This window comes from Tinamus guttatus, unplaced genomic scaffold (assembly GCF_059628265.1).
Source record: "Tinamus guttatus ecotype Peru unplaced genomic scaffold, ASM5962826v1 Tinamus_guttatus_pri_ptg000081l, whole genome shotgun sequence".
Taxonomy (NCBI): Eukaryota; Metazoa; Chordata; class Aves; order Tinamiformes; family Tinamidae; genus Tinamus; species Tinamus guttatus.
Genome location: NW_028288615.1, coordinates 1,033,818 through 1,046,485, shown reverse-complemented (window position 1 = coordinate 1,046,485; position 12,668 = coordinate 1,033,818). Strand labels below are relative to the sequence as shown.

Below are 12,668 nucleotides of genomic sequence, written 5' to 3'. Positions count from 1 at the left end.
TACTTTAGATATCGTAAAGATAATGTTAGAGATACTGAATAGCACAGAGCTTTTAGCATTTTCTTGGAGTAGCCTGCTAGAAACCCTTCCATATTATAAGTGACAATTTACAATTATATTTTGTGATATATGAGTTGCTCCATTTTTAAGGAATTTAATATGAGTTGCTTTCTTTTTGTTCAAAGAGAGCCTCTGTCAAATACTCTAGAGAAATTTAAGTATACTCTTTGAAAGCTTACTTGATTATCCAAACTTACAATTTAATTAAATTGTAGGCTGATTTGACAGAAATTATTTTCCATTAAATTATGCTGATTGGTATTAATTCTACATTTTAAAATTCTTTACCATATCATCTCATATCAATATTTTCATAGCTTTTACTTAGATTTATGAAAGATTAACTAAGTTTACCTGGTCATCTGGTTTACATCCTTAAAAATTAATAACAGTTTTCTTTCTTCCAGGAGAGCATGAAGCTTTTCTAATATTCCATAAATTTCTAAAATGAGCATTAATGGTAAATTTCTTAGCTCATTCTTTGAATATTCTTGGGTTCCAATTATCCCACAGAAGTGAAATATTTAATAGCTGTTGTTTAGCATAGTCGTCAGTTACTGACTGTTCATACATTACAAAATGGGTGGATGGATGGATGGATGGATGGGATGGATAACTGGATACACGAATCTCATGAGGACATGATTGAACATCAGTGGAAGGTTAAATATTCCAAAAAGTCATCCAACCCTATTAGAGACTAGAAAATAGCTGAAATGCTATGCCCTTGATCTGCAGACATACTCCTTTATTGAGTATTCCAGTACCCATAAATCACCTTACAATACAATACCTTCCAATGCACACATACATTATAGAGCTACTTACATACAGATTGTATCCTGAAATTCTTTACAGCGCTAAAAAAATTGCAAGACAGCAGCTAGTACATCGTGTAAAGAACGCAGCAAGGTAAAGACCTTGCAAGGCAATTAAAGGAAAACCTCCATTCTCTGATAAGACTAATAAACTTGGGAAAAGAGAAACTGAGCAGTCCTAAAGTGGACTGAAGTGCGAAGAGGGTGGCAGGTCAGATCCTGATGCCAGGGGGAAAACAGCGGGAATACAACCCCAGGGCTCTTCCTAGAGGGGAAACAGTGCTTGTGCCTCCGTGTTGCCATCCCAGCGGAAAAGCTCTCCCTGCAATCCCTAGGCCTCACGTTCATTGGTTTAGCAACAAAAGCAAGGAAGCCATGCTCCAAGGGGGCAGTTCCATCAATAACTCATTGCTTAATTATTAACACAAATGCTTGTGCAGGAAAGGAGTGGGGCCTGTGGTCTAACCAATTGTTAGTGCCTTCTGCAGCTTTCTCCTGTCTTTGTAGTCTGGCCAAGGCCCTGTCTTATCACCTTGGTAGCTCTGGTATGGACCTGAAGCAGGCAGGAGCATGGGCTTCTCCTGTGCTAAGCACCCAGCCCGTGTATGCGGAAAGGCTGTCCCTTCTCTTTCAGTGCTTTTGCCTCCCACAAGCTGAAAGCCAGATCCTGCAGAGAAAGTATTTACTTTTCTAATCTGCCCCTCTCACTGTGGTGAGACAGACACAGATTGAATGACAAGAGGAAAAACTTCTGAACAATGAATTCCTCTGCTTAGCTAGGGACATGAAATACCAGACCAACAGAAAGAGTTGTCTTCCTCTCATAGCAGTCAGACAAATGGACCAAGAGCCAGACTGAGAAAAAAATTACCTCTGACCTACAGAAGTCAGTGAGCACCAATATATATTCATTTCTCTTGCAATCTCTTGCAAAGTGGTTTGCTGTGTTAGTAGTTTTGTGTAGCAAATATCAGGCCAGTAGATCCTTAAAACTTCTTAGCATTAATAAAAATTAGCTGTTTGTCTCTTTGAGGATCCTACTTTCCTTTCTATAGCCTGAAATCATCCTAGTTACATAAGTGAACATGCAGTGGGACAATCTGACCCCAGATAAAGGTATCTCTAGATCCAAGGTTTGCATTTTGACTTATCATTGGCCATACACTTGAATGCTGATTTGAAGGATATTCATTATAGTTACCATGCTCTGGGCTGCAGCCAGAAGAAGATTTCTGTTAAAGATAGGCAATATGTTATTTCAGTCTGGTAGGGGATCATCAAAGTGTTGTTTTCCATGTCAACTGCTAATTCTGCTTGCAGCATGCAAAGAGAAATAGAAAATTCACAAAGACCAATTCAGGATCCATAGGAATTTAGTGATGTGGCCATTCAGGGTTGCTCTTAGTGCGCAAATGGACTCATGTCATGCAGAGCTGCTGCTCACTGTGAACAAAAACTTTACAGTTGCAGAATTCAAATACACTTGGAGATAGTTTACTAATCCCCCTTTTTATCATCTCAGCACCTTAAAACAGAAGAACAAGGGGCTTGAAGTGAGCCCCTAGTTACAAAAAACATAGGGAGTCATACCAGTATCATGAGAAGGCCATGTCCCACTACTAGGACTTTCTGTAGAAGAGTCAAAAGCAAAGCTCCTTCCAAGATGCTGTCCCAGCTTCTGCTTGCTGATCATTTCACTGTCATGCAGGAAAGAGCAGGTTAGGAAAGGCCATGGACTCTAAAGTCAACCCTTTCTGGAAGACACTCTGCAGAACCAGGAAAATTAGATGCCCTGAGCTGCAATCCTAGCTGATTTCTTGATTCTTTGCTGCTTTGATAAATCATTTATTAGAACAGCCTTTTTACATAATCCCTGGGGGAGAGAAAAAAAAAAAACATAAAATAGATTTATCACAAAACCCTGTCCTCCTACCAACCATCTTCAGACCAGGACATATATTTCTCTGATTATTAATTAACTGATGCACAGTAACAGCTTCAAGCCTTTTAACCTCTCCCTTTCTCTTTTGTCCTTCAAGAGTATAGATGACAATGCAGGTATGCTGTTCAAAACACAGAAAACTTCTTGAGCAGCTGAAGTAATAGCACCATGCTTTGAGCTCTATAGCCATGAATGCAAACATTAAAGCCATGCAGAAAACATGTAGCTTAAAAGCTTAATAGCTGTTCTTCCAGGACACATTCTTAGACATACCTGTTTAAATCTGGTCTAGCGCCACTAGTATTGAAGGTGTTGACCTGGTTAGTTGTCAACAGTAAATGTAACAAAAAATCTGCCTGTGCTGACAGTTATTTAATCCACTAGCAGATATTTAAACTGAAAAGAGAAAAGAATCCGATATTGTCAGCGCTGGTTGTCTGTCTATCTGACTATCATTGTGACATCTCAACTCTCAGGATAAGCCATAGCTTTTCTTCTTTTTGGAGTCCTGGAGTCCATCCTTTGGAGTACCTTCAAAATATGAAATACAACTGCACATAAATAACAGGAAAGGGGAGAGCTGAGTGCAGCAACAACTTCTGAGCCTATCAAGCCTTCTGAAACTACAATAGTCAAATGAAGCTAGAGACAACAGCTGCTCTTTCCCTAGAATGTGTTCCCAAGGAAAATGCACAGTTATTGGCCTCCTCCTCCACTATTCCCAGCAACCCTGGCCCTTCTGCCCTTGGCTGTTAGCTAGTAAAAAGTTTCACATTGCAGCAGTGAAGATCAGGAAAACTAAGGAGAAAATAAATAAATAAATAAACCAAACAGTCCAAATCTGCAGGCAACTGATATACCAATAGCAACAGGGTGCAACTCCCAGCTTCATTATCCTGTGGTCTAAATGAAATATAGTGAGCAAATGCACTTTTGATCTCTTTTATTAGTCCCATTTGTTAAAATGCTGTATTATTTACAGCTTTGCACAGAGTGAAGAAATGGAATTAGAATTCCATCTTAAGACAAAAGTGATGATAAGAACTAGTTTAGCTCTGGGAGCTTGTCTAAAGGAAGGATTCTTGTATTGGTATAACAGCAATCCAGTACCAGGGCTTTTCATCTGATGAAAGGTCTAATCCCTGTAAAAGTGGACTGACAGTAGACTTTCCATCAACACTACCAGTATATCTGGTGAGGTTTTCATGTATTAAGAATCTGAGTCAGCAACACCACTTCAGGGAGTGAGTTACCCAGGCAGTAGCCACTTAATTAGCTGGAGATGTGAGTCCCAACAGCGGAACCAGATAAATCCTGTGCTATAGGTACCTTGGTTTAAAGAAGGCTTGTAGCTTCATCGCAGTCAGCACTGATCTCTGTTATTACTAGGTGAGTCTTTTGGGCGCAGCTAGGCACATACCAAAGGAAAAGAGAAATTGAGTCCTAATCTCTGCTGACTATTGGCTAGACCTCTGCTGATTAGTTTGGGATCCCAGTATGATTTGCTCACGAGCAGATGTAGATACACCCATGACGTGCACTTGGGCAGTAGTGGTACACTGGCACAGGATCAGTTAAAGAGTAGAAATTAAAGTTCAGAGGCAAACTAGATTCTTTAAAGTCCTAATGTAAGTAATTATCCAGTCTCAGCCAACCCAGCTTTGATGCTTGGTAGCTGTGCCCATATAAGTAAAATAAAAATACCTGCTGTTTTTTCTCTTGCACCGAGGCCAGTTGGCAAAGAATGGCCTACACCCAAACTATTAGATTTCTTTACTTCTCAGAATATTGTGGCCATGTCCAAGCTAACTACTGAAAATAACCCCTGTCCTGTGCTAATACTCTGATGGTGCCCAGTAACCGTTTGGAGCAAGGCACAAGCCAAAACTATGTCAAGGACCTCTCTAAAAACTTAATGGTATAGATAATTGGACTGCAGTGCGGTGAACTTTCCCTGGCTCTGTTAATTTACTGATATAGATGTAGCTGATATGTCTTGGGCAGGAGTATTAACAATCCAGAGGTGATTTTAAAAAGAACAGCCTTTCACTATGGTCTATATTCAAACATGTGAGGTAGCTAGACAGCAAATTTAAAGTTCAGACTCAAGCCAAGCACTTCCAGTGATGCTTCTGGCAGCATTTAAAGACTGAACCAACTCAGGCAAGATCAGTAGGTGCTTTGTTTGTTCCATTGCTGAGATCAAGCACAGGACCTTGTTGACTGATATATTATTCAACTAGTCAGACGTAAATTGGGAACATTACCTGATGCTTACTGGCTAATAAGAGATTGCAAAAGCAGGTCCATTGCTATTTAATAACACCCTAGATCATTACTCACCATTACTCTCCGGTTTTCTGTCCAGTGATTGATGACTCCTGTGAGTCTTGAGCAACTCGTTTGCTCACATCCTCAGAGGTGCAATGCTCACATCTTCATCCAGGTGGCTGGCAGGATAACTCCATAGAGAGTTAATTACTTGAATTTTCAGCTGCAAGAGGAGAGGAAGAAGAGGGATGCTTGGTTATTCTATAGATCTCTCTCTTGAAACTGCACCTGCCACATACATTAAAGCATGTTGTTTCACCTTTGTTAAGATTTTGGGGGTTATTGAGCTCTCATTAACCTATGTTATTGCCAAAGGCAGGGAGTACAGCTTTTAGGCAGGAGTGAGAAGGTGTGTTTGTGTATATAAGTGTATGCATGTGTATGTGTGTCTTTTTGAAATGCAATCTGTCATGTATCATTGTGAGACTTGCTTTCCAGGAGGAACTAGACCAGAGAGGAGGTGTTTCTGAATGCAGTCACGGTACAGCAGCCCAGGGCTGTAAACCATGTCCTGTGCCGTTGTCAGGAACAGGTGTACCACTGTCAGCAAATGTTCAGAATTAGCTTTTTGAGGGGCTGCCTCAAACTACCTCTTCATTTCTGCCTCTTTATCAGGAGACATCAGGTTCCAGGGGATGATTTGTGCTGCCAGAGCTTTGCAGGGTTAGGAGAACAGATGGCTTTGTCTGGAGTGCAGGCTGGTCCAGGCTAGTCTTACCTGGGGCTCATGCTCAGAGATGCTTTTGGCACATGAGGACATTTCTGGCAAAGGTAGCAGAGGTGTTTCTTATACAAGGTGTTGGCCCCCTGCCTCACATATGTCTCAATCCCACAGTCACTGCAGCTAAAGGCATATACAGGCTGGCCAAGGGAGTTCCTAGAGCTAGCCCAGAAACAAACAAACGAAAAAAAAAAAAAAAAAAAAAAAAAAAAAAAACCTCCCCAAAGCTGAATGAGTTAGATGCATTGACCCCTGCTTGAATCTGACCTGGGTTGGCTTTTCTGTTCCCCCAGATGGCAACTCTTCTATGGAGAAAAAAAAATAGCATCTTAGGTAGCTGTAGGGACACTATTCAATCACTGAGGGTATTTTTTTTCTGGATGCTCTCCGTGGTTGATTGGTTGATGTGCAGGCAAGTTGTGAAACTACTTATGGAAACCGTGTTAGGAAAGCACTACAGTTAATCTTTCTCAACTGCAGAGTCAACATAAAGAAAACGAATTTGCAGTAATTGCCAGTTAATAAAACTCCTTGTATGGCTTAAGTGGCCAAAAATCAAACTATCCATGACAATGAATATCATAACGGAGAGCTTATTAAATTCATGTCTTACTTATATTGCCATAATGAGGAAGTAGCAGTAGGTATATAGGTACCCGTCTTTGTGAATATTGGAAGGCAAAGAAAAGGTTATGTTGGTAAGTGAAGGGCATAGAAAGAGCTACTCCAGTCGTAGCAGAGGGGAAGAGAACAAGATAGAGAACAAGTGCCTGGAAACCATGCATCACATCTGCTGACAGCCAGCGCAAAGGTTACCCCAGTCTTGTGAGTGCTGGTACTGTGGCACTAGCATGTGGGTCCCCAGGCCTCACGGTGTTGTGTCTGAAATAGCACACCATGCCTGGCACCCCACGCACAGCGTCCTCCAATCTGTAACAGCCCCCTCCTACCCTCCGTCCCCCACTGGCAACCATCCTCTCCTCATTTTTCTCCCGCCTGCCCGCCCACCCACCTACGTGCTCACTCCCTCCCTACTGCCACCCTTTCCCCATGTTCATTCTCAGTGGTCGTTGCATGTACGTGCCTTGGCTCCCTTCAGCTCATTAAGCCTGCTGCGTTGCCTCATGTTTTGACAGGTTTTGTGAGTTTTGACAATCCTGCCAGTGCCCAAGCTGCCATCCAGGCTATGAATGGCTTCCAGATTGGCATGAAGAGGCTGAAGGTGCAGCTCAAGAGGCCAAAGGATGCTAATCGTCCCTACTGAAGAGTTGTGGAAACCAATGGATACGAAGCACTAGCACAGGTAACTTCATGGGTCAGGGGATGTCAGCTGTGGTCTTAGCCTCTCTTTGTGTTGTAGACTCTTGAAAAGACTCAACTCTGTGATCCTCTAGCTTCTGCCTTTTTCACTTAGGCCTCTGACTAGAGCCACACCATACAGACACACACCCACACATAAACCAGGAACTGTTTGTGTGTGCACCTGCTTAGAAGGAAAGGTGGAAGGATGCTTAATGAGGGATTGAGCCTAGCTCCCCACCCTTATGGCATCCCTCATCTCTAAAAAGTCTTCCTGGTCACTAGAGGGGAGTTGACAGTTGTCCTGATTCCCCTTGCTCAGCCAAAGAGAGTGTTTTTGTTGACTGAAGAAAATCTGTAATTAAGAAATGGGACTGGGCTGCAGTTTAATCCCAGGTGATTGGGCTGGGACAGTGTCTGTCTCAATAGCTCTGTGTTGCAAACGTTTCAAAGCATTCTTCATTCTTCATGCAGTGTAGTCTGTATCCAGTTTCATTCCAGCATAATAACTATGTCTGAATACATCTCCCTGACAATTAAATGCCCCCCAATTTCTTCTTTTCCTAAACCCAAGAAAATAATTAAAAGATACATGCTCACATCTTGCTAGGTTACCCTTAATTCATGTGTGTAGATAAAACTCAGCCAAAACTAAGCAAGCTTTGCTTGAATGAGGACCTAGAATATTTGAATGAGGATCTCATTTTTAGACTCACTTTGTGGTGGTGTTGAAAAGGGGATAGCTTGGTTTTACATGGCAACTTCTAATGCATGTAACAGTACCAAAAATATCAGAAAAACAAGCTAGCATCACTGGATTCTCAGGCTATTCCCAATGACAAAAATGGAGAATAGATACTGAATGACGTAGTCAAAAGTGCCTTTATGTCTTCAGAGTCCAAGCCCCATTTTTAAAGCAATAAGCACCTAAAACTTACTGGTTTTGCAAATATTTAGGGGGATCAGGATCCTTGTTGCCATGGAATTTCCATGTCTCACTGTACAGTATAGCAGAAACCATAGATGTCTAAGATGAAATTGATGGCAGTGGTCTGTGCTATGTAAACACACCAGCTTGCCTGGCATTAAGTAGGACATTCCCTGGACTGCACTGTACTGTGTCATGATATGGCAGTGACTTTTCATGATGGTGCTTCAGATTTTAACAATTTTAAACAGTCACTTTTGAACAATATGACATTATCACATGCCATGACAAAAAGACATGAACCATCAATGACTTTGATCGAGGCCTTACTGACCCAGCTGAGATTTGGGCAGGATGTCCCCATCTTCAACTTTTCAAAAGAACTGCATAGTGTTCTAACTTTTAATTTATGTACATAACTTACTTTAAAATACTTTGTTAGAGCCTTCAGAGCAGTATCCATTCCACTGAGAATTAAGGATTGGTATCAAAATGGTTGGGAAAGAGATACTGCACTGAAGATGGTATGAGGTGGATCAACAAACTTTTCAGTAAACATTAGATACATGTGCTAATTTCACAGTGGGTTTCAGAAACTCTGTGGCAGTGAAGATTCAAGATACAGCCTCCATAGTTCAGTATCTCCCTTATACATGGCTATGCAAAGATAACTATCAACATGTTTTCCCTCTTCAAATACCTCTTTTCTTTTCCTTGCTTATGTCAAGGCCTCTTGGAAGCTTGAAACCAAGATGTGTTTCCATATCCAAATGCTTTTTGCTTCATCACACTGGCTTGTTACTGCAGGTTTTGCTCAGAAGTGCTGGGGCAGAGTGCGAGATGCATGCATGCTATTTTGTTAATGCAGGGACTGCCTTTGATGGAGAGGTTTTCAATAACAACTGCAGAGTGACTAAGGAACACAGTTCTATCCAGTTTTGGAAATCTCTCCCTTGTTTGCTAGTGCCAAGTAATGGGCTTCTACTGTGGTGCAGTTGTGATTGCAGAATCTGTGCTTGATTCTTTCTGTAGCATAAGAAAGTGCTGGGCTGTAGGCTCTTGTGTGCTGTTAGAGATTTCCTACAAGCCGTCCAGAGTGTTTTTCCTGTCTTGGTTCTTTATGAAGCACTCTACCTGTCATCACCAGGCTGACCTTGAGGTTTGAGCCCTTTTCTTATAAAAAGGTCACTCGATAGTAGGCTAGGGCTTCCTCCTCACTCAAAATAAATTATACAGAAAGAAATCAGCTGTAAAACAGCAATAAATTGTAAATCTCTCTCTGAGCACTTCTTTCCTCTGCTCATGGAAAGCAGGAGAACCGTCTTCACTAGCTGCCTCTATCTGAGAAACCCTTTCGTTTTCTTGACTTTCGCTTTGATTCTAATTCTCAGCTTCCCATCAAAATCAGCTCAGCTGATACCACCAGATCAGTTCCACCCTTTGCTTATAGTTATATACATATAGGCAATCCCTAATAAATTGAAGAGATTCCAGATCAAAGGTCCTTGTTGAATTCTACCTCAGTGAAGCTGCTGGAAGAGCCAAAGACCCTCTGTCTTTTAGCAAGAGAAAGATCTGGAAGAAGCTTTGTGAGTGTTGCCTTTTCCCCTAACAAAAGGGATTAGCCAAGTGCAGGTCATAGCCCAGGGGTGACAGCAAAAGAGAGTATCACAAGGAGGGACCTGATTTAGCAGAGGAAGAACTTTGCCAGGTTAGAGAGGATGGTGCCAATTTAGTGAGGAGAGGATGGTTGGAAGTGGCAAGGGAGAGTCAAAAGCTCAAAACATCAGAAACTCTTCAACTTATCTGTTTTCCAGTGCTAGGAACCCTCTGTGCAAATACTTTACAAACAGATGCAGGAGTTTTAGTCATGCTCTGTTAAGGACTGCCAGGGTTGTGCAACAGCAGTCAGCATAGGGCTGAGCCTTCACTAGTAAACATTGCTTAGGTCAGTTGTCTTTAGCTCAGTGCTGTGTACCCCCATGGGTGGTTTGATGTGCAGCCTCCACTCTGCCTCCAAAATACCTCTGGAAGTCTCTGACTGGTCCAGTCGGTAGACAGCATCATTACTGCAATGAAAAGTTTCCTAAAAACACTAGGATTAAAGCCAGCTGGGCCCCATGGTACCACACAGAGAGCTATTGCAAAGCTTGAGAGCTCCCTTAGCTGGCAGAAACACAATAACCCCTGTATGTTTTTTATCTTCTTTTACTTTGGTTGCAGTTCTTCAGGGTACTTATCTCAATTCCGATTTGAAGCGTGTGCGTAGCCATATTGACATCAGGGCAATTAATCATGTGCTTCAAGAGTATGCTTGAGAAACTTTTTAATTGGGATTTTTCTAAGCAAGAGCTTTGTTTTATCAAATTCCTTTCCAAAAATAAGAAGCTGCCAGCAAACACACAGGCAGCACCCAGTTTGATGTAAGCCACCAGAGTGTTTCCCAACCAAGCAAGAAAGATCGTCACTCAATTTTAATCATGAAGGCACTTTTTTATTATTATTATTTAATTTATAAATCTCCCTTTTGGGATACAAGCAGCCTAGGCCATAGTGATCCAAAGTCCTTTTGTTTTCCTTGGAAGTACTCTACAGTTGCTGTCAAACACCAGAAGGGTCTCTGTGATGGGGCAGATAAGCCCACAAGCTGTGGCAAGCAAAGCCCTGAAGAATTCACACTGTAAAACGCTGCCAAAATGCTGGTTCTGTTCTCTCCTTTTCTTTCTAATTACAGAGGTGGTTGTAGCAAAAGGCAAGGAGAGAGGGTGGGTAGGGGGGAATAAAAGGAAAGAAAGAGAGGAGGATCATTTGAGGCAACTCTGCCAAAATCAATATATTCTATTACAAATCCCCCCTCAGGACTGGGAGGCCAGGATTCGGAGGCACTTATTGTGTCTTTCAGATAGCAAATGCATGAAATAATGAAAAAGAAGTAAGTGCTGAAACCCACAGCTCACTTGAGTGGCCACTCTTCAGAGCTGTCACATGCGGTGTGATGTGACGAGCTGGATGTGCGCCCTGCCATGCCTTGGGGTGCACGGGGGAGCCCTTTGTGCAGGCAACCCTGACGTCCCACTGGGACCAACCACACAGTGAACTCCTTCTCCTCCTACCATGTGGAGATGTGTCTGCCTGCTCCCAGCCCCTCAAACAGGGTCTAGCAGCTAGTTCCCAACTGTCTTATCCATAGTAAGTAAGAATCATAAATACGGCAATATTGCCTAGAACTACCATAATTCGCAGCTTGCTGGTATTTAGGACCTAGCAGAGCAACACAGAAGAATTCAGTTGATTTATCACCAAAAGACATTGAACGGAAGAATAGTGCGGATCCTGTCCATTCCCTTTCGGCGGATTCATTTTAGTGACTGATCATTAGCCAAGCAGTCTTCACCTCCTCGGGGATGCTGCTCTTGAAGTTTTATTTAAAGCTTGAGATGGAGGGAGGCGTTTGGATCAAAGCAATCAGGAGCGCTGGGATGGGACTGAGTGAGACAAAGTGAGTGTGAGAGAGGTGAACTGAGTGAGGCAGAATAGGGGAAAAAATGGCCAATAGTAAGTTTTATTAAATATTTCTTCAGCTGTGCTGTAGTCTTCCAAGGAGAGTAGTGGCAAAGCATTAAAAGACATCATGTCCAGGCAACCAGCTTCACTAAAATATCAGGGGAAATAACAGCATTCGAAGTCTGAGTACAGACAAAAGATGTTCAGATCCTCCTTCCCAGCACCTCAAACGTGCTGATGTGTGATTTATTGTAGCTTGTTATTGCAGCTGACTGAAAAAGTGTTTTTTTCAGATAGGAAATGTCATTTTTTCCATTGGAATATACTGGTTACCAAACTGGAAAATGTTGCATTTTTCTCATTTTCTGCTCCCTGATAAGAGTAGAAAAAGAAAAGAAAAAAAAAATCTGTTTTTGAACTAAGCAGGTGTTATCAGCCAAAATACAAAAAAAAAAAAATCCAAATGCCCATGATCAGCAATGTTGAGGGAATATTTTTTGGCTGTCTCTTCTGTCATTTCATATCATTTCAATGTAAAGCAAAATGAAAGTCTATTTTTTACTGAGTTTGGGGGTGCTTAGTCCTCTCAGATAGGCTTGTATTGCTTCCAGTGAGAGACTATTCTGCGATTGCATTGATCTCACTGTTGTCTGTTAGACATCTTGAGATTCCAACAACATATCCTTTATCAGAATCTAATCCCATTTCTTGTAGTTATGCCTCCTACAATCATCCTAACCAATTGCTCTTCCTCCTGCACAGATTACTGTCATTTCCCTCCTTTAGTCATCACTTAGATTATTTAGGACTTGCTTACATTATGGAAATTTGCACAAGCATAATTACATCAAAACAGCACTCCAGCGCAAACTTTAATACAAGTGAGTAAAGTGAGAATGAAATCAACACAGCTTCATTTAGGAAAGTTTCTTTAGGTACTGGAAAAACATCAGATCAACTTTTTTTTTTAATTTTTCTTCTGAATTATTTTTCCTCTGAATTTCCACGGACAATTGTGATTAAATTGAACATCCCTCACAGTGTGCTTGTATCCCAAACCTTGCA

General features: G+C 41.6%; 1 protein-coding gene across 1 annotated transcript in view; it reads left to right on the top strand.

The window, feature by feature from the left end:
- The window catches only part of LOC104566995 (CUGBP Elav-like family member 4), a gene marked incomplete at its 5' end in the record, with an annotated part of 67,896 nt that overhangs the window by 34,798 nt on the left and 20,430 nt on the right, over positions 1 to 12,668 (top strand). The window contains one exon of the mRNA XM_088520203.1: positions 7,009 to 7,175. Within this exon, the coding sequence (XP_088376329.1) occupies positions 7,009 to 7,136 (128 nt within the window). The remainder of the gene's footprint in view (positions 1 to 7,008; positions 7,176 to 12,668) is intronic.